The sequence below is a fragment of the Ursus maritimus genome, unplaced genomic scaffold (genome assembly GCF_017311325.1).
Source record: "Ursus maritimus isolate PB19 unplaced genomic scaffold, ASM1731132v1 scaffold_16, whole genome shotgun sequence".
Classification (NCBI taxonomy): Eukaryota; Metazoa; Chordata; class Mammalia; order Carnivora; family Ursidae; genus Ursus; species Ursus maritimus.
Genome location: NW_024424008.1, coordinates 9,223,801 through 9,245,249, shown reverse-complemented (window position 1 = coordinate 9,245,249; position 21,449 = coordinate 9,223,801). Strand labels below are relative to the sequence as shown.

General features: G+C 38.6%; 1 protein-coding gene across 1 annotated transcript in view; it reads left to right on the top strand.

The window, feature by feature from the left end:
• Nucleotides 1–21,449, top strand: part of PGM2L1 (phosphoglucomutase 2 like 1) — a 47,740-nt gene that overhangs the window by 20,112 nt on the left and 6,179 nt on the right. Inside the window, exons 3-13 of the mRNA XM_008707340.2 lie at nucleotides 2,241–2,347; nucleotides 3,077–3,161; nucleotides 6,493–6,576; nucleotides 11,420–11,613; nucleotides 12,451–12,640; nucleotides 12,961–13,058; nucleotides 13,972–14,152; nucleotides 16,001–16,094; nucleotides 16,639–16,768; nucleotides 17,002–17,191; nucleotides 20,147–20,280. Coding sequence (XP_008705562.2) covers nucleotides 2,241–2,347; nucleotides 3,077–3,161; nucleotides 6,493–6,576; nucleotides 11,420–11,613; nucleotides 12,451–12,640; nucleotides 12,961–13,058; nucleotides 13,972–14,152; nucleotides 16,001–16,094; nucleotides 16,639–16,768; nucleotides 17,002–17,191; nucleotides 20,147–20,280 — 1,487 coding nt within the window. The remainder of the gene's footprint in view (nucleotides 1–2,240; nucleotides 2,348–3,076; nucleotides 3,162–6,492; nucleotides 6,577–11,419; nucleotides 11,614–12,450; nucleotides 12,641–12,960; nucleotides 13,059–13,971; nucleotides 14,153–16,000; nucleotides 16,095–16,638; nucleotides 16,769–17,001; nucleotides 17,192–20,146; nucleotides 20,281–21,449) is intronic.

The window sequence follows — 21,449 nt, the reverse complement described above, 5'->3', positions numbered from 1 at the left end:
AAAATCAATTTCTATGGAAGTGTAAATTGTTCCTGGAGTTGCGATTCCATTGTGTGAAATGGAAAAGCTAATGGAATCTGATTCTTAAGCCCTAGCCCTTTTCAGAATCTAGGTATAGGGGAATAAGATAAGATATGTTTTTATGCCAGAGAATAGTAAGAAGTTCTGTGAGGTTTTAGGACAACGTCATCTTTAGAAATAAATAAATTGGTGAAACTAACCAACATGGGCTATATTAAGCATGCGTGCACGTGCACAGACACACACACACACACACACACACACACTCACAGGGAGTGTAACCAGAGCACAGGAGTGTAAGAGCACCTGATTCTGGGGAGCCTAAGCAGACCAGGTTCGGCCGCTTGCTGCTGACAAAATCCAAAAGCAGGGAAAGAAACATAGTGGTGGTGAAACAAGAAAGGAATTTATTTCAGCGCAGCCAACACCAGGAAGACAGTGTACTTAAAAAGTGCTGAAAAAACTTCTAAGTGTATATAAGGAAAGTGTGGGACAAAAGTAGTGGGCATGTGCAGGAGGGCAGTAAAGGTCAGGTTGATCATTGTCTTGGGGTCACTCATGCAGGGTCTTGCTGACATGATTATTGGAGGGGTAGGCAGTTTCGGTTCCCATCACAGGACGCTTTGCCAGCGGGGGTTTTTTGCCTGATTTAAGAGATAAGCTGGAAAGAAGAGCTTAATCAAACAGAAAAATATAAACGAAGGCCAAAATGGAGGTAGTTGAAGTCCTCTTTCAGGAGTCGGCTGGAAAGAATAATTATATTTGAAAGAGCCATGAAAGAGGGGTCCAGAAGTCACCGGGGCCTCACCTGATGCTGCCACATGGTGTCTTCGCAGAGCCTGCCATACAGTGGTCTGCAGTAAATTAGAACAACTTAGTTTTAGTTGAATGAATGGCCTTGGGCAAGTCATTAAGTGGAGATTCAATCTTTGTCTGCTCTTTTTTGAAAAGATGTTGAAGGACAGACAAAAATAGAAAAAGGTATCTTCAGTTTTTCTTTCTGGGTTTGTAAGGATTAAATGTGGGAACATTTGTGAAAGTGGTTTTAAAGGACTATTACAATATGAAGTATTATTTTTAGAGATGAAAGCATTTATTAAAGTTAGCAAATCATTTATAGGATACTTAAATGGTTCTAGTTTATTGTCATGGTATTTTCAATATTAAATAGTTCATTTCTTTTTTTTGTCACCATTGACCGCAGATTTTCCTCATTTATGAAATTTTCTTTCTGTGAGATTTTAGAACTAAAGAATTACAAATGGGATCAGCCATCTTAAGAAATGTTCTAATGGGGCACCTGGCTGGTAAAATGTGCACTCTTGATCTCAGAGTTGGGAGTTCGAGCCCCATGTTGGGTTGTAGAGGTTACTTAAAATCGAAAGAAAGAAAAGGGGGGGAGCTAAGAAAGAAAGAAAGAAAGAAAGAAAGAGAAAGGAGAGAGGGAGAGAGAGGGAAGGAAGGAAGGGAGGGAGGGAGGGAGGGAGGGAGGAAGGAAGGAAGGAAGGAAGGAAGGTAGGTCTTATGAAGGTTTATGTTGCTGATTTAAAATGTTTGTGTCAGGGGTGCCTGGGTGGGTCAGTCGTTAAGCGTCTGCCTTTGGCTCAGGTCATTATCCCAGGGTCCTGGGATCAAGCCCTGCATCCTCCTTGGTGGGAAGCCTGCTTCTCCCTCTCCCACTCTCCCTGCTTGTGTTCCCTCTCTCACTGTCTCTCTCTCTGTCAAATAAATAAATAAAATCTTTAAAAAAAAATAAAAAATTTAAAAAAATAAAATGTTTGTGTCATAAATAGGTCAAATCTTTTGGTTGGCTTTGGTCTTATGATTTAGCAGGGCCTAAAATGGTCAACATTCTGTTGTCTACAGCCTTAAGGCAAGAAACGATTTCTTTTGATTCTTCTAACAGTTTTCTTGTAGCATACGGACTCTCTTGTCCCCTCTTTTTCCCCTAATGTTTTGTGTCTCATACTGGCTTTCATAGTTACTTAACTGATATTTCTGTGGTATTAAATGTGTCTGAAACTCAAGGAAATAAATGTTTGTCATCTCACATTTGAGGATTGAACAGTATTGTTCCCACACTGGTAAACATGAGCATAAAGGCAGGAAGCCAGGTCCCTATGAGCCAATAAGCTGCACACTACACTTAAAGCGAATAGATTTTAAGTTGTGGAAAATGCAGGTATTAGGAACTAATCTTTTGTGTTTATCTGCTTCAGGGAATGTACAAATACCTTGAAAGATGTTTCTCAGACTTCAAGCAGAGAGGCTTTGTTGTTGGGTATGACACCCGGGGTCAAGTAACTAGCAGCTGCAGCAGCCAAAGGTATAGTGTGAATTGTTTCAGAGATTAAGCTGGGTTGGAATAAAACCTTAAAAAAAATTAGTAGTAGGATTTCTGAAACAGGAAACTGTCAAATAGAAATGTGATCACATGCTGGTGTTTATTTTAGAGCTAGAATAGAAGCATTTTAAAGCTTTAGCTCTTACAGGCAGGATTAAAATTTTTAAATATTCAGAGTATTTAGGATGACATCATAGTTTATGTTATGATTTTAATATTTTGGCAACAGCATTGGGTAGAAGTGATTATATAGCTTGCATTCTCTCATTATACTCACATTTAATTCGTTTTAGGGTATTTTCACACACAGATAATCATGAGAGAGTGATGCTTTTTTTCCAGGGGTTAATTATGCATTTTTGTTTATCAAAGTCTCTTATTTCACTTTCCTCCATTCTTCTTGCCTTTCGCGGGTTTTATTTCTTAGTGGAGGCATCAAAAGATGAATGAGGGAAAAGGAAGAAATTAAAATATCAGTTCTACTTCTTAAGTTCCTTTTTAAAAAATCTTATTTAACATTTTTAAGTTGGCCCATGAAGCCTAGATAACCAGTGATTGTAAGAATTGGCTGTATTAGGCTACTAACTATATATATATATATATATATATTCAGAATAATTACAATATGAAACATTTATTTTGTGGCAGGTTGGGTTTTTAAATGTATGGTAAGCTAAGGACTAAGTGAAATCTCCATCTTTTTTTTTTTAGACTTGCTAAACTCACGGCTGCAGTCTTACTGGCCAAAGATGTTCCTGTGTACCTTTTCTCAAGATATGTTCCTACACCTTTTGTAGTAAGTGTGTCATGTTATTGATTATACAGTTTGTTGCTCTTAAAAAGATTTCCTAATTCAACTGGGATTCAAATCCTTGTCATGCTTATAGTTCTATATTAGGTGATATGAAGGATGAAAGGAAGGAAAACAAATTTTGCTCTGAGTTTCTTTTCATTCAACAAGCACGTGTTGACCCACCAAAGATCTTGATCTGTAACAAGATGACAAGTCCACAGTCACGGTCATGATATCTTAATACTCTTCTTTCAGAAACTGGTTTCTCAAGCAGATAAAAATGGCTGAGGAGAGATTTGAACACACTTATTAGCGTGCTTGATCTGAATAGGGGGTGTGTGAAAGCACTGTATTCAGTAATGGTAGGATATTCATTCTTATCAAGCAGGGTCATAAAGGAAATTTCAATAAATACCAGACAACTGCTTATCAAGCCATAGTCCTGTACCTCAGTGCAGCGAGATCAGAGATAAGAAACAAAACCCCATAGGTTTGGGATTTTTAAAACATAGTGATAAATAATTCCTGGATTAAGGAAGCTATAATAATGAAGATTAGAAACTACAGTCCTTGCTTTGCATGGTAGCGTAGGACTGTAAAGATAACTATAAACTGAAGCCATGCACAGTGATCCTTAGTAATCAGTGGGAAAACTGCTAACTGTTCAGTGAACTTTAAAGTTTTTTGTCAAAACATTAAGAATACCCTGTTCTTGGCTAAAAACGTATAAAGAAAAGAAAAAAATAGTAAAATTAATACTTATTTAGTACACTGTAATTAAAACATCAAAAACATTGAGAATAAAATGTTTTATTTTTTGGTAAAAAAAATTTGTCAAGAGTATAAACAGTACAGGGGCATGTGGCTGGCTCAGTTGCAAGAGCATGCGACTCTTGAACTCGGGGTCGTGAGTTTGAGCCCCACATTGGGTGTAGAGATCACATAGGTAGGTAGGTAGGTAGGTAGGTAGGTAGGTAAAGTATGAACAGTACATGCTTTTTGTTGTATAACTTAATATGAGTGAGCATCCTTTCTATGTGTTGGTGGCTTGTCACATTCCTCTATAAGTTTGGATCAGCTTCCCATACTTTATTCATTGTACTTTCAATATTGTGATTTTTCTCTGAGAGTTCCTTTAATGTGAAGTTTATTTGCCAGCATCACTTCCCCTGGGACATCTGCATCCTTTTCATCACCACCACATGCCTTCTTTATATCCATATGTTCACCTCACTAAAGCTCATCCGGTTGCACATCTAGAGTCTGTTGAATGACAGCTATGTCAACATCCCATCCATTCATGTTTGATTCAAACTTCCCTTCCGCCCTTGTCACTTTTGTTCCTTGTCTACACTCTCGTCGTCGTTGGCCAGTTCCTTCTTTCAATTATCCATTTTTGCAAACTGTCACATGGATTTATCACCGGGAGTTAAGGAGGCAGCACAGCTACATGCTTTGCTGGCTGTTGAGACATAGTATTTTGTGGACTGAAGACCCAGCAAGTTTGCACTTGATGCAGTTTCTCGCAGTTAACATACCATGGTAACTGAAATTTGAATGTGTTGTTGGGAGACTGTGTGTCGTTGACTGTGTTTTGGGGTGTTACTTAACTAAAATATGATACCAGGAATTCGTGTGTATTGGAACTGTGCAAAGCAAGGACTACCTGCCTTTGAAACTGAGCCACAATGAAAGTAATAAATGGCAGAAATTATAGAATGTAACTAAAGCCTAACTTCAAGGGAAACATAGAGCCTTAGTGAACGTCATAGAAAAAGGGAAGATGAAAAAATAATGAGCAAAACCCTTTAACCTAGTATGTTATAACCCAAATAGACTAAATCTAAATAAAGTAAAAGAAAGAAAATAGTGACGGTCTGAGGAAAAAATTAATTAAATAGAAAAAATTTAAAAGCAGGGCATGAATAAAAGCAAAAGTTGACTCTCTGAAGAGACTAATAAAAATAGACAAACCTTTGGCAAGTATGCTTAAGAAAAGAAGATAAGACAAATTAAAAGGGAGCATAATACATACAGTTGAGATTAAGAAAACCACAGTATTCTGAACGTAATGCAAATAAATGTGAAAGCTTAGTTGAAATGGCCAATTTGCTAGGATAATTGATACATCAAAACTGATAAATAGAAAACCTGAAGAAACCTGTAACCATTAAAGAAATTCAACTGGTACTTCTTTTTTAATCTTCTCAAATTAAAAATGGCAGGTCCAGATAATTTTATAGGCAAGTTTTCCCAGATATTTGAGGAGTAGATAATGTCTCTATAAACCATTCTAATGATTCATTGAAAATATATTGAGTGGCTCAAAGAATTGAAGGACTCACTAAACAATTCACTCAAATGAATGACAGAAAACAGGGAAGGTTCAGAAATCTAGACCATGTCTGTAGGATTCTGCCATTGCATTGCCAATTGAAATACCATCAATTCCTGTGTGTTGGCCTTCCTCTCTCATTACAGGTAGATTTGCTCTAGTATGTAGGGAAGACATTTTTAGTGATCCTGGATTCACACCCTTTATCATCATGAGTCAAAAGGCAATCCTTGACTAGCTGTGGAAGAAGGAAACTTCTTGGGGAAAGACTCTGACCAGGCTTGGGTGGTTATGAGCCAGTCTCTGAATCTTATCATCAGGGGAATAAGTTACTCTGGTCAGACCTGGATCTTTTGTTCCCTATGGCCAGGAGAAGAGAAATCAGATGTGATGGTAAAAGGGGTAGAGGGGATATCCTAAGCTGACAAATAATAGCTAATACAGAGAAAAAGGGAAATCCAACCTGGGAATTAACTTTGGGAGAGAAGATGGCGAGTTGACCTATATATGTTATAAAAGTCACAGAGTATATATTAAAGATCTTCAAATTGGAAGTCAGTAGACCTATGTTGTTCTACCCTTGTATCTTCTCCCTTATGATTTTATAATGTGTAAAATATGATTTTAGGTGATTCCTAAATTAACTTCCAACACTAACATTTTCAATATTATATTCATCACTCATAGTTCCAGAGTCTGGCATATAGTAGGTGTTCATTAAATATCTGTTAAGTAAACAAAATAAAAAGAAAAGTTTATAGGACTAAGGTAAATTAGACTAGAAGGAAAAAGCCATTCAGTCTAATAGGTGGCTATTGGTGACTCAACAGTTAGATGGCTTTAGCTGTATCGTACCCAGTGTATCTGGAGTTGATCGTTGAAGTTTTAGGGTATGTGTGTCTTAATGTCTTCTCCTGCTATTTAATCAAGGTTATTCTTATGTCAAATGTGTAAGTAGCTGGAAAGCTAAATAGAATTATGGTGTTACTGTTTTTTCAGCCATATGCAGTTCAGGAGCTCAAAGCAGTTGCAGGTGTGATGATTACTGCTTCTCACAACCGCAAAGAAGACAATGGCTACAAGGTAAACCTTGGACTCCTGATCTTTGCTTATTTCATAGTTCTTATTTTTATTAAATAATATGTGCTGAGTATATTCTCATCTCTGAGGAGCAGGCTTAGGTGTTGGGGACAGGCAGATAAAAACATGAAGGCCAGCCCTCAAAGGATGTGTTTCCCTAATGACCATTATTACTTCTCAACATGTACAACTACGAAAATCTTTTCAGTGGTCTTTTTGCTTCTAGTATCTTACTGCCCTTGATTGCCCCAACCTATCCCCAAATCCACCCTACCTACCATTTTAGAAACGGAGTCATATTATACTGAGAGCCTAAAGAATGAATGGGAGTTTGCAGAAGGAGAGCCAGAGAACAGTACCTTGATCCTACTCTCCTTTCCCTCCAGTCTTCTACTGGGAAACCTCGTTGGCCATAGGATCCATGTGATGCGTCAGCCTCCATGGCAGAAAGCAGGGTGGAGAAGGGTGAAAAATGGCAAACAGGGGCGCCTGGATGGCACAGCGGTTAAGTGTCTGCCTTCAGCTCAGGGCGTGATCCCGGCGTTATGGGATCGAGCCCCACATCAGGCTCCTCCGCTATGAGCCTGCTTCTTCCTCTCCCACTCCCCCTGCTTGTGTTCCCTCTCTCGCTGGCTGTCTCTATCTCTGTCGAATAAATAAAAATAAAATCTTTAAAAAAAAAAGAAGAAGAAAAATGGCAAACAGAGGATACAGCACATTACTGAGCCAGTGTTTGGGGCTCCTGGGTGATGAGTGTATGACCTTATATTTGTTTTTCTTCTTATATGGGAGGTCATCAGGTAGACTGAGTTCTGTTTTACTGGGGAGAAGAAGATACTAATTTAAGATTTGGGCCCTGGCTAGCTAAATGGGTAGTGTTACCATGCTCCAAGGCAAAGAAGCATGATTAATTCAGTTTGGGACATACTAAGTTTGAGGTATTTGTGGGTCAACCAGGTAGCAACATCCTGTAGGCCGTTGGATATATAGATCTGTTGCTCGGGGGAGAAATCTAGGCTGAAGTTACAGATTTGGGGGCCATCATACATATTAGAACATGGAAGGGTATTTGGAAGTCTTTTACTTGGATACGTGGCCCAGAGATAGCATATAGTAAAAAACAGGCCCAAAAGGGATCGCTAGGGAGTATCAATTTTAAGGGAAGGGAGAAAGAAGTGCTGGAAGTAGGAAAAGACCAGTAGAGATTAGTGCCATCAAAACCAAAGGCAGAAGAAGAAAATTGGAAGGAAGAAGTCAACTGTCAAAGAGAGCTGAGAACCCAGATCTCTCCCCTGAGCATCAGCTCAGACTCCTAAATCCAGCTGTCTACTTGATATCCACTGGGATGTCTAGCAGACATTTCAGAACTAGTGTCTCTAGAATAGAGGTCTTAATTCCCCCACAGCCTCTCACATACATGCCCAAATGTGTTCCTCCCCCAGTCTTCCCCGTCTCTGTAAATTGACACTACCACCCACCCAAACAAAACCCAAAAATTATTCTCGATGACTCCTTTTCCTTCGCTCCTAACATTTAACCCATGAACAGGTATAACAAATTCTACATCTAAAGCGTGTGTTGGAATATGTTTGCTTCTGCTCACTTCTTCTACCTCCACCATTCTCAAGCATCGTCATCTTCTCTCAGAGCCACAGCATCCTAGCTGGTCTCTTCCCCGCTGCCATTGTTCTCCCTAAAATCCATTTTCCACCAAGCAGCCAGATGATCTTTGAAAATATGAACAGCTCATGCTACTTCCCTGCTCAAAATTCTGCAGTGACTTCTCACTCTCCAAATAAAATCCAAACTCCTTACCTTGGGGTTTGCAGGACTGTGTCCTGCCTGCCTTTGCAACCTCATTCCATTTGTTCCTCTCCTGTGCTTGCTGCGTCTAGTCACACTCCTGCTTCTTCCTGTTCCTTCATTTTCCAGTATACCAAGCCCCCCTCCCATCTCTGAGCCTTTGTAAATGTTTTTTCCTCTGCTTGCACTGCTCTCGCCTTCATCCTGCAGATTTATTCTCATCCTCTAGGTTCCTGCCCAGATGTTATTTCCTTGAAGAGACCTTCCCAGGCCACCTTATCTGAAGTGGCTTCCCTCAACGACTTTCTCAGCATCTTGTTTATTTCCTTCGCAGAGCTTATCGCTGTCTCTGATTATCTGCTTTCTTTAGGATGAATTGTTTCTTTATTGACTTGTTTATTTGACCTTCTCCAATCCTCTTCCCCAGTATAAACTCCTGGGTGAAGGGACTTAGTCTCTTTTGATGTTCATTGCGGGTGAACGTATTTGTCACATAGGAAAGCCTCAGAGGTTTTTTTTTTCCCTTAAAATATAAGCACAAGGTAAAAAGGATACAGGTTAAACAGTGTATAAAGTTAAACGTAAAAAGTCTCTCTCCCATTCCTACCCCCACCCACCCCATACCCCTTTTCAGAAGCAAATATTGTTTCTGGTTTTAGTTTCCCCCCAGCACGTGTAATCATATATGTATTTGTCACTCTCACTCCCACATTTTTTTTTCCATTCTAGGTAAAGTACTATATGGAGTGTTCTGCACCTTGCTTTTTTCACGCGACAGTATGAAACAGTCTTAGAGATCATTCTCTCAATCAGTCAATTGATAGGGAGATAGGTCTGCCTCATTCATCTTTAAAATAACAAATCCTGATTATTTTATTTATTTATTTTTAAAGATTTTAGTTATTTATTTGAGAGAGAGAGAACACGAGCAGAGCAGAGAGGAGCAGAGGGAGAGGGAGAACCAGGCTCCCTGCTCAGCAGGGAGAGAGCACATGAGTAGGGGGAGGGGCAGAGGGAGAAGGAGAGAGAGAGAATCTAAAGCGTGGGGCTCGATCTCATGACCCTGAGATCATGACCCGCGCCAAAACGAAGAGTCCAACGCCTACCCGACTGAGCCACCCAGGCGCCCCCTTCATATTTCTTTTGAAGTCTGTTCATGGGTATATTTTGTTGCATGGATTTTTCTGTGATTATATCAGATAGGGATACTTTGTGATACAGGTTCGGAAAACCCACAAAAATGGTTTAAGCTGATAGGAGTTTATTTTTTACACCTGAAGTAAAGTCCAGAGGTAGGTGGCTACTGGCGGGGTTCTGTACCTCAGTTTTGTTGGGCCTGGCATCCCTTCAGTTGTTTTGGCCTTTCCTTCAAGTGTGTATGTCATATAATGGTCGTACCTCTAGGCATCATATCCATATATAGAAGCAAGAAGAGATGGGCAAGGAGAAAGGCTAGGAGTTTTTTCTCACGTTTTATACATTTTCATTTAGAGGCCTTCAGAGCCTATGGATAGAATCTTTTTTGTGGCTTGGAATATGGGAACATCACTCAGAACAGTTTTTGGTTTCATTTTTTTAATTTCTGCAGGAACCAGGAGTTTCACTGACTGGGAGCAATTTCTCTGTTAACTGAGACCTCAGATTTGAAAGTTTTTAATACCCCAGAAGAACAGACATGCTTCCTCAACACCTTTCTATAGTAGTGGGCAGAACTTCTATTCTGTATTTCCACTGATGGTGGGGGTGGGGGTAAGGGGGCGGAGTCTCAGGTCTCCAATCCCATACCAGCCCCATGGGCATTACAACTCAAAAACCAGATAAATTGGCAATTCCCAAACCCCAGGCAGTCACAGCCTCAGCTCACAGCCTTCTATCACTCCGGTTTTCCTTTTTTCTCATTGCCTGGAGTTTTCCCTTTTCTTCTTATGAACTAAGCTGTGCATTTTAGATAATGTTTTTCTGACATTACCTAACATTTTAAGGTGTTTGTAGAGTGAAAATTTTCAGGTATCTACTCTACCATCTTGTTTGGCACAGAGCTTAGTACATAGTACATATTCAAATGTATTCTTCTTTTCTTCATTCAGGAGGCAAAAGAGGGTAGTCTGTCGTATATATATGGTACAAGTCATTATAGTTATTCTCTAAGAAAAGTCCCTTCTAACGTTGAGATCCTATGAATTGTAGAAATACATTTTCCTGCTTTTTTTTGGTTAAATGTTCCTTATGTCTTGTTGATCGAGCTACTTGGCAAACTGATGGCTTAATGAAATGTATTTTCATTCATTAAGTACTGAAAACACATACACTGAAATGTATATATAATAATTAGCATACCAATTATCTTTCCTGATATAGACTTTTATCTGGTGTGACAGATATTCTACTTTATATCTGAAAAATAATTTCTTCTTTATTACAGAACTACTTTATAATGCCAAAAATTTTTTTTAAAGATTTTATTTCTTTATTTGACAGAGAGAGAGACAGCCAGCGAAAGAGGGAACACAAGCAGGGGGAGTGGGAGAGGAAGAAGCAGCCTCCCAGCAGAGCAGGGAGCCCAATGCAGGGCTCTATCCCAGGACCCTGGGATCACACCCTGGGCCAAAGGCAGATGCTCAACGACTGAGCCACCCAGGAGCCCCTTTAATGCTAAAATTTTATAGTATTTTTTATGGATAAGTTTTATGGATATCCATGATTTCTTAGCTTATCTTTAGTATATAGTTATAGATCTAGAGTATGATCAGATACTATGGCATATGCATATTAATATGTTGTCATAATGATGCCCCGAATATATTTTCCTTGTATTGTTATTAAAGTATGCTTCTAAAAGTGAAAATAATACATGATCATTTTATTGAAGAGTCCCTGTGGAATCATTATCATTGACAACCTTTGGTATTAACTTAGTCCCATGTTGATATTTCCTACTTAATTAATTTGGGGTGCTTCTTTATAAAGCCAAATATCTCTACTGTAGCTAAAAATATCTGGCCAACATTTCAAGTACTTAGAGCTGTATTTACCTATCATCTAGGTTTATTGGGAGACTGGTGCTCAGATCACATCCCCTCATGATAAAGAAATTCTGAAATGTATAGAAGAATGTGTGGAACCTTGGAATGGTTCCTGGAATGATAATTTAGTGGATACCAGCCCACTGAAGAGAGATCCTCTGCAGGACATTTGCAGAAGATACATGGAAGATCTTAAAAAGATCTGTTTTCACAGGTATCCAAATGGGAATATAGGATAGCATTGCCATATAATAAGATTAACAAATAAAGAAAAGAAAGAGGGATAAAAATGTGTTGATTGTTCATTATATTAGAAGTATAGCTAAATAGTACCAATCACCATAGTTAAGAGATGGAAATAGCCCACTTATCCATCAACTGATGAATGGATAAATAAACTGTGGTATATCTATACAATGAAGTATTATTCAGCTATAAAAAGAAATACTGATACATACCACAACATGGGTAAACTTTGAAAACATGCTAAGTGAAAGAAGCCAGTCACAAAGGACCACATATTGTATGATTCCATTTATATAAAATGTCCAGAGAAGGCAAATCTATAGAGACAGAAACAGACAGAGGGTATATTAGTGATTGCCTATGGCTAGGAGGAATGGGAGTGTTAGGGGATGGCAGTTCTGGGGTAGTTTCTTTTGGGGATAATGAGGATGTTCTAAAATTGATTATGGTAATGGTTGAATAACTGTATGAATATAGTGAAAGCTGTTGAATTATACACTTTAAATAGATGAATTGTATAGTATATTAATTACTTCTTAATAAAGCTGTTAAAAATTATAGCTAAATATATGTATTCTCTATATGACATTAGGATATTTCCTCTAAAATTTGATTTTGCCCTATTTCCATATTTTCATAACTATGCCATAAATAGCTAACACTTTTGCTAGGAAGCCGCTGGCTTGCTGAGTATCCTTCCTCCATCCTGAAAGATAGATTTGAGCTGCTTCTCTATAGGTTATTTTAATTCTATCACAAGTACCAAGTTTTATGATATTGATTGAATAATTCATTTCCTTTACAGGGAATTAAACTCAAAGACCCCCTTGAAATTTGTACATACATCTTTTCATGGGGTTGGACATGACTATGTGCAGTTGGCTTTTCAAGTGTTTGGTTTTAAGCCTCCAATTCCAGTCCCAGAACAGAAAGATCCTGATCCAGACTTTTCTACCGTTAAATGCCCAAATCCCGAAGAAGGAGAATCTGTGCTGGTATTTTTTTGTCTTTATTTAAATTACTATTAGTGTATTAAATTTCATCAAATAGATAGAACCCATTGGCAAGTCAGAGATTGCTTGCAAAGGCAGAAACCACCTCAGTTGACATAATTTAAATTCTATCGGAGCTGTATCTTCTGTTTTATTTGAAATCCCTATGGTGGATATCCCTACTTCTAGGCTTATTTTAAATTTAGTCAAATACTGTATTCCTCCTAAAATTTATGTCGACTAACATAGTGCCTACATTTAGGAATGTTAACGTTGAATTTAACATCTGGAATACAATCTGATGATTTGGCTCACTGTTTCAGGAACTTTCTTTGAGACTGGCAGAGAAAGAAAACGCCCGCATCGTGCTAGCCACAGATCCTGATGCAGACCGGCTAGCCGTGGCTGAACTTCAGGAGAAGTAAGTAAAGCCTGTAATTTAATTAAGAGCTTAAACTTTGAAAAACAGTTTCTGATTTTAAGTCTTACAGGCTCATTGGAAATAATTTTAAAAAATAAGAAAATCAATCTCCGGTAAATCCACTCTCCAAAGATAACCCCTAGGTTGATATTTTGACATTTCCTTTCTGTTTTTTCTACTCAGACGTTTAAGATATATTTGTTTTTATAAAATTGTTATCATACTACATGTGTTTTTATATCTTGATTGTTTCCCACTTAATATTGTACCGTGAGCACTTTTTTCAGTCCTTAAGTATTGTTTAAAATATTAATTTTTTTTTTTTAAAGATTTTATTTATTTATTTGACAGAGATAGAGACAGCCAGTGAGAGAGGGAACACAAGCAGGGGGAGTGGGAGAGGAAGAAGCAGGCTCATAGCAGAGGAGCCTGATGTGGGGCTCGATCCCACAACGCCGGGATCACGCCCTGAGCCGAAGGCAGGCGCTTAACCGCTGTGCCACCCAGGCGCCCCTAAAATATTAATTTTTTAAAATGGCATCATATCCCAACAGATTGCTTTATCAATATAATCATTTTCTAATCTTGGTCCTTTGGATTGCTGTGTATTTTTGCCCTTATAATGTTGTGACTAATGTCCTCACGTAGACAGGACATCATATTATAACTTTTCTCTCATTAAGTAGGAGAACAAAAGTTACAGTGTAATAAAGTTTCGACAGACATTGCTGCCATTTCCACCTTAAGTTCACGCCTGGTGAGCCAGAAATAGTACTAAATGTTTTCTCAAAAATCTCATATGATAGCTTTTGGATTTTCCTGTGGGAGGGATGGTAAATTGTATGTCTTAGGGTCAAGGAATTTTAATGAGAAGTTATAGAGGTCTTGACTTGAATCTTCATTCTCTCTACAGTGGTCATTGGAAAGTTTTCACAGGGAACGAGCTGGCAGCTTTGTTTGGATGGTGGATGTTTGACTGCTGGAAGAAAAATACATCAAGAAATGCTGATGTGAAGAATGTTTATATGTTAGCCACCACAGTCTCTTCCAAAATTTTGAAGGCAATTGCGCTTAAAGAAGGATTTCATTTTGAAGTAAGAACAGAATATCTGCGTGCTCCTTTTCTAAATCAGTTTCTGTACATTAAAGCCATCTCCCCACCAAAACTGATTTGTATTCGCTTGGCTTATAATCCCCCCCTTTTTTCTAATTCTGTTCGCACTTGCTTAATCTTTTGACAGTTTAGACACCGTGAGCCAAGTCCATCCATCCAGTATGTGAATGTCTGGAACTGAGATAAGATATTCTTTAAAAATTGCCTTAATGCTAATTATTACATACCACAAAATCTGGTTTTCATACTGAGAAGATCTGGCACCTAGTGACCTCATCAGTAACAAAAACTCCATTCCAAAAAATTGTAGGTATCCACAACCATTGTTAGGCTCTTCAAGTTCAGTCTTAAGAAACTCAGTCTTCTAAATTGTAAATTAAGACCCAATGATTCTACATCCAAAAAACAAATATTAACTCTCTCTCAGCACAGATCATTAACTTTTGTGAGCCGCAGGGAGTTAAGCTGACAATTTTTATAGCTTCTAGGACTGATGCCAGTTAAATTGCTTTTCCTCCACCATCTTTGTCAAATATCAGTGCACATGTCACCTCTGGGGATTTTTCTTGAGCCATAGCCAAGCTACAGGTCTTAACACTAATTGGCTGAATAAAAAAGAAAATTATACCTGTTTTAATGAAATAGAACTTTCAATCTCAGGCTTAAAAAAAAAAATAGCAGGGTGCCAGGGAGGCTCAGTCTGTTAAGCTTCCAACTCTGATCTCAGCTCAGGTCTTGATCTCACGGTCGTGAGTTCAAGCCCTGTGTTGGGCTCCATGGAGCCTACTTAAAAAACCAACAAAAACAAATTGCTAAAGAGAAGAAATTGAAAATGTATTCAAGCCTAAGATTCTGAATCACAGTAGTGTTAACATTTTCCTCATTAATATCTATGGCAAAAAAAAAAAAAGTATAATGAACATAAAAGAGAAACAAGAACATGATTCTAATGACCAGTATTATAAATTTGCTTCCTTGTGTTTGTTGTTGGTTCTGGGGAGGGCAGCAGAGGTTCTGGCTTTTATTTTTTCCCACTGAGGAAGTAGAGAGGTGAACTGGGAATCATAAGTTAGTGATGGTGGGCTCTAGAGTCAGTGTGTATCACATGTTCTTTCTGTTGACTTGAAAACATTCATGCCTTTCAAGTGAACAGTAGCTCATCAGATGGGAAGTCCTCGAACCTAATTACCAAAGAAGGGCTTAGTAACTTTCTTGGTTTTATTTAGCCCATGGTATCATGGTAAGGAACACTTGGTTCAAGCATACGCTGTGATAACGTTGAAAGTGCAAAATTAAAAAGCTTTATGGCCTTTGATTACTCAGGGGGACTAAATCACAACCTTCATAGGTGCTCTTATATTAGTACTTACAATACAGCCCAAAGGACAGTTTCTGAGAAGCAGTGTAAGTGAATCCTGGCTCCGTCTCTTAACATACAGCATAGTCTCGGCCCAATTCAGCAGCAGAGTTTTTGTACTCTCTAAAAACCGCAATGATCTAAAGTGCCTGTTAACAGTGCTTGATAAGTAGTAGATGATCATAACATACGTGTGTGTTCATGTTACTTTGTGACCGCATGGATCACCACTTGCAAATGCTGGATTATATTTGGTGTAAATCACCTATTTCTGTGCTCAGTAAATGTTCGGTCATCAGTCGTGGCAATATGAATCCGAGCACTTCCTGGCTCTGTGCTCGCCACGATATAAATCTGTGTGGGCCAAAAACCATAAGAGAAGATCACGACGAAAGTGTTCCATGCATTTAGTGACAGGCCTTTCTATTTATGAGGAGTCCCTTAACTAGAGTGGCCTTCTCTGCATTTCAGGAAACATTACCAGGTTTTAAATGGATTGGAAGTAGGATAAAAGACCTCCTGGAAAATGGGAAAGAAGTCCTTTTTGCATTTGAGGAGTCGATTGGTATGTAGTAAATGTGAAAATCTTTGAAATTTGAATGAGAGCATTTTTTAAAATGTAGTAATTCTATGGAGAGAAATTTTTGTCTTCTGGTTTTGCCTTTTGAGTTGTAAAAACCACAGAGAACTCAGAAATAATGTAGATGCATTTTTTTTTATCTGGAAATAAAAAAGACCCTTAAAAGTCCACCAAGTACCTTCAGTATCAGTGGGCTTTATCTATTAGTAGGCTCTTAAATTCATTGGTGCTTCTGAAGAAATGTAAAACTATTGAAATTATTATAGGCTTAAGTTTTCCCACTTTTTAAAAAAATGTGTTTTAAGGGGCGCCTGGGTGGCTCAGTCGTTAAGCGTCTGCCTTCGCCTCAGGTCATGATCCCAGGGTCGTGGGATCGAGCGAGCCCGGCATCAGGCTCCCTGCTCAGTGGGGAGCCTGTTTCTCCCTCTCCCTCTGCTCCTCCCGCCTGCTGGTGCTCTCTCTGTCTCAAATAAATAAAGAAAAATCTTTTAAAAAATAAATGAAAAGAAAAATGTGTTTTAATTCTTAGGTTTTCTGTGTGGCACTTCGGTTTTGGATAAAGATGGGGTGAGTGCAGCCGTAGTTGCTGCCGAGATGGCAGCTTACCTGGAAACCATGAATATAACATTGAAACAACAACTGATTAAGGTTTATGAAAAGTAAGTTCTATTATTATGAATTTCTCATTCCGATTGCCAGATTTCTCATTTTTTGGTCCTACGTTTAGCTTTCCAAATTTGGTTTTGAAAATAGCCAGTCCTTTTGAAACAGTTCTAAAAGTGAACTAAAGACTGCCACTTTCTATATGATACTATAATAGGCTTATCTTTGATATATACTTTTCTGAAGAGTTATCTGAAATCTGATTTTAACACTTTAAATCTTTGTGCAGATATGGTTATCATATTTCAAAAACTTCATATTTCTTGTGTTACGATCCAACTACCATCAAAAGTATATTTGAAAGGCTTCGCAATTTTGGTTCTCCAAAAGAATATCCAAAATTCTGTGGGACATTTGCTATATTGCACGTACGGGACGTTACCACTGGCTATGACAGCAGCCAGCCTAATAAGAAATCAGTAAGTACCTTTTTAAAGTTTTTTTTTTTTTTAACAATTTGTAGTACTTTGTACTATAGTAAAATAGTGGAAGTGCAAGCCTGTGTCTTGAAATTAGGATCCATTGTTTTTCTCCAGAGCAGTTATAATCCCACTAACAGGCTCCCCGCCTCTGATCCTGTCCTCCTCTCTCCCTGGGTGCATGCTCCTCCCTGGGGGTGGGGAGGTGGGAAAGAGAATTAGATAAAAAGAAAAAGGGACCGGGAGAGGGAGAATGTGTGATGTTGAAAATAAAGTCTAACAGCCTGTCGTTTCAAAGCTCACCATTACGCCTTTCTATTTGCAGTTTGCCTTTTCAACCTTCGTCCCTATACCTGCAGCCAAATAGAACAACTTACAGTTTCTTATATACATTTTTATTAAAAATTTCTATATTTTGGGGCCACTGGGTAGCTCAGTCGGTTAAGCTAGTCGTCTGCCTACGGCTCAGGCCAGATCCCACCCCGCTCAGCAGGGAGTCTGCTTCTCCCTTTCCCCCTGCCCCTCCCCCACCTCGTGCTCTCTCTGGCTCTCTCTCTCTCTCTCTCAAGTAAATAAATAAAATCTTTAAAGAAATGAAAATAAAATTTTCTGTATTTTTGCTCAAGCTATTTCCCCAGTCTCCCTCTCCTTCCTACTGCTGCCAAGTCCACATCTTAGCCATTATTTGAGACTTCAGGCAGATGCCACCTCCTCCGTATACCCTCCAGGTCCCATAATTAGATGTCTTCCTCCTGAGGTTTCATTATATATTGTCCCTTCCTCTTGTCATTTATCACTTTCTGTTTGATGTTACTGTTGTGCTGTGCATGGCAGACCCATTTCTGACATACCTCTATGCCTGTCAAAGCTCCTGCCTACGTGGTAGGTGCTCAACAAGTATTTAAATGCCATAAATTGCTGATCATATGTATTTGGTTATTGTTACGATGATTAGCCTACACCTTTCCACTTATAATGTCCTGATGTCTCTGATGCTAGGGGTATAATATATTTTGGGAAATCTGCAATTTCTTACGTAGAATAGAACTCCTATTCCTTTTGTGTCTATTCATCTAATCAACAAATACTCGTTCCCGGTTGTTGGTATCTATTTTTCTGTCTTTGTAAATTACTTGAAGAGAAGAATCCAATTTTTTCTTCTTTTTATTTCACTAATGTTGTTGTGCTTAGAGTAGTTCTTGGTATGATGCTTTTTTCCTATTAACCCCCTTAAGGGTTATGATATTCCTTATTCAGAGTACTTTTCTATCTGTTCCCCACAGACGTTCACAACAATTTTGTAAGGCAGGTACTATAGACATTGCTAATTTGCCCCAGTGGTCACACAGGAAGTGTCCAGACCTCCTGAGTTTTTTCTTCACACTTCAGATTGCTCTCTGTGCTTCACAGGCATTTATCCAAAGCCCTTCGGTGCTACAGGTAGAGGCACACTGGAGAACGAGCAATGGCAAAGACACTGTTTCTGCACTCCAGAGTCTAGTGGGGAAACGGAAGTAAACAGGGATTACATTACCAAATGATAAACGCAGCCAGGGGGTGCATAAGGTGCCATAGAAGAGCATAGGAAAGACCCTTGCTCAGATCTGGGGCCTATGGAAGACATTCTAGAGGACTCCTGTGAACTGAGCATGAGGAAGAGTTATCCAGATGTAGGAGGAACAGTGGGTATTCAGACAAAGGGAGCAGCAAGTGCTAGGTCTGGAGGTAGGAAGGCATGTTCTCCTCCAAAGAACCACAAGGAGTTCTCTACAACTATAGTGTGGAGTTCGAGGAGGAACGGCACGTGTGATGGGCTAGAGGGAGGCAAACTCCCAGGCAGGAAGGTCAGTCGGTACGCTGTTTCAGTAATCAAAATGAGATGAGAGATGATGGGAGCCTGAATTAAATATAGTAGCAGTAGTGATGGAGAGAGTTGGACAGAGTTGAGTTACATAAAGACTAGAAGAGACAGGACTTGCTAGTTGATGGTCTGTGAGTAAAAAAGAGGGGAGGAAGGTCTCTGTCTTAAGCAACTGGCATATGGTAGTACCACTAACTGAGGGAGGGGTTTCAAGGAAAGGCCCAGGCTCAGGACACCTGCTGAAAGGTACCACCTCTGTCCTAGTACAACCCCCACAGGTCCCCCAAAATACCGTCGCGGACTGATCTGTGGTCCAGGAAGGGTACTAGTATGAATCCATATGTTCAACGTCAGTAAAGCTTCATTTCGTTTTTCAACTTTTAGGTAAAAAATATAAAAATTTTTTGTACTCCAGTGGATTATTTTGCCTGTCCTCTAGGACACGTGCACTCTGCTTTAGAGACTATTGATAAACTGTCCATGAATGTGCTTCAAAATTGTAAAGCCCTTTGCAACTGTGGAGGCAGTTTAGACTTTGATACAGGTAGACCTGGCTTCCACCACTTGAGCTGATTACCTTGACCAGGTCATTTACTGTTTTTGAGCCATGTCAGTAAATTGGCAGTAATATTTGCTCTGGAAGATTGTTGCCGAGGCCTGGAGATCGTGCGTGTAAGGTATATAACCCGATGCCTGTATTATGAATGTTCAGTATATGGTGTATTTATGAATTATTATGTATGTAATCTTTTGTATTTTATAATGCTTTAAAAAATATTTTTAATTGTGAAAAACACATAACAAAATTGACCACCGTAAGTATTTTCGAACGTGCAGTCTGGCAGTGTTAACTCTGTCTGCCTTGTTGTGCAGCAGATGTCCAGAACTTCTTCATCTTGCTCAACTGAAAGTCCATACCCATTAAACAACTCCCCATTTCCCCCTCCCCCCACCCCTTGCCGATGGCCTTCCACTTCCTGTTCCTATGAATTTGACTCCTGTAGCTACCTCACATAAGTAGAATGTATTTTACAACTCTCGAACATGAAAACGGTACCGAGTGTAACTAAGCTGTTGTTCATCCTTGGGCATAGGTGCTGCCTGTGAGTAAAAACAGCCAGATGATTACATTTACTTTTCAAAATGGCTGTGTCGCTACTCTTCGGACAAGCGGGACAGAACCAAAGATAAAGTATTATGCAGAGATGTGTGCACTACCCGAGCAGAGGTGAGAATTGACTTTTTAAATAAATATATACATATATAATTAGATTTATATACATATAAAGCCTATATATATTTAGATTTATGTATATTTATATTATATTTATATACATATAGAGCCTATATATGTATATAAATCTAAATATATATAGGCTCTATTGAGATAAAATTCAGTATGTACAGTGGGTACCCATTCAAAGCATACAGTTCAGTGGTTTTTAGTATATTCAGAGTTGTGCAAATATCACTACAATCAATTTTTTTTTTTTTTTTACTACAATCAATTTTGGAACATTTTCTTCCCCTCAGAAAGAAGCACCATATCCATTAGCAGTCACTTGCCATCCCCCTCCCTCTTAGCCCTAGGCAACCACCGATCTGCTTTCTGTGATTATCGACTTGCTTATGTGGACATTTCGTATAAATGGAATCATGCAACATATGGCCCTTGGTGAGGCATCTTTTACTTCGCATAACGTTTTCAAGGTTCACCCCTGTTGTAGCATGAATCAGCACTTTATTCCTTTTTTTAAAAAATTGTTTTCTTGGCCTAATACTATTGTATAGATATAACACTTTATTTTATCCTTTTATCAGGTGGTGGACATTTGGGTTATTTCCGCATTTTAACTATTACAACTATCAGTGCTATAAACGTTTGTGCACAAGTTTTTGTGTGGACATGTTTTTGTTTCACTTGGGTCTATATGTAGGTGGAGAATTGCTGGGTCACATGGTACTTCTTTGTGTAACCTTCAGAGAAACTGCCAGACTATTTTCCAAAGCAGCTGGACCATTGGGAATTGAATTTTAAAATTTTAGTGAATTTTTATTACTGGGAAGGTTCTGTGAGCTCTATTATATGATGAACATAAAGAAATGATCAACAAACAATTTGTTTATTGTCAAATATTCATTTCGTACATCTAATATGATTCGACTTAATCTGCCCAATTTATTTCCTTTTAAGAGTATGAACTGTCACTAAATTGACTTTAATAAACATATTCAAAGGCTATTTAAACTTATTATAAGTAGTACCCTCTATAATGTTGTCACGAATCAATATACTTTGGGGAAACAGATGCTTTGGAATTGCCTTCAGAGTCCAAGGTACATTATTTTGTATGTCCCTATATCTTTGCATTTAAGAGTAGATTTTATTTCCTTTGG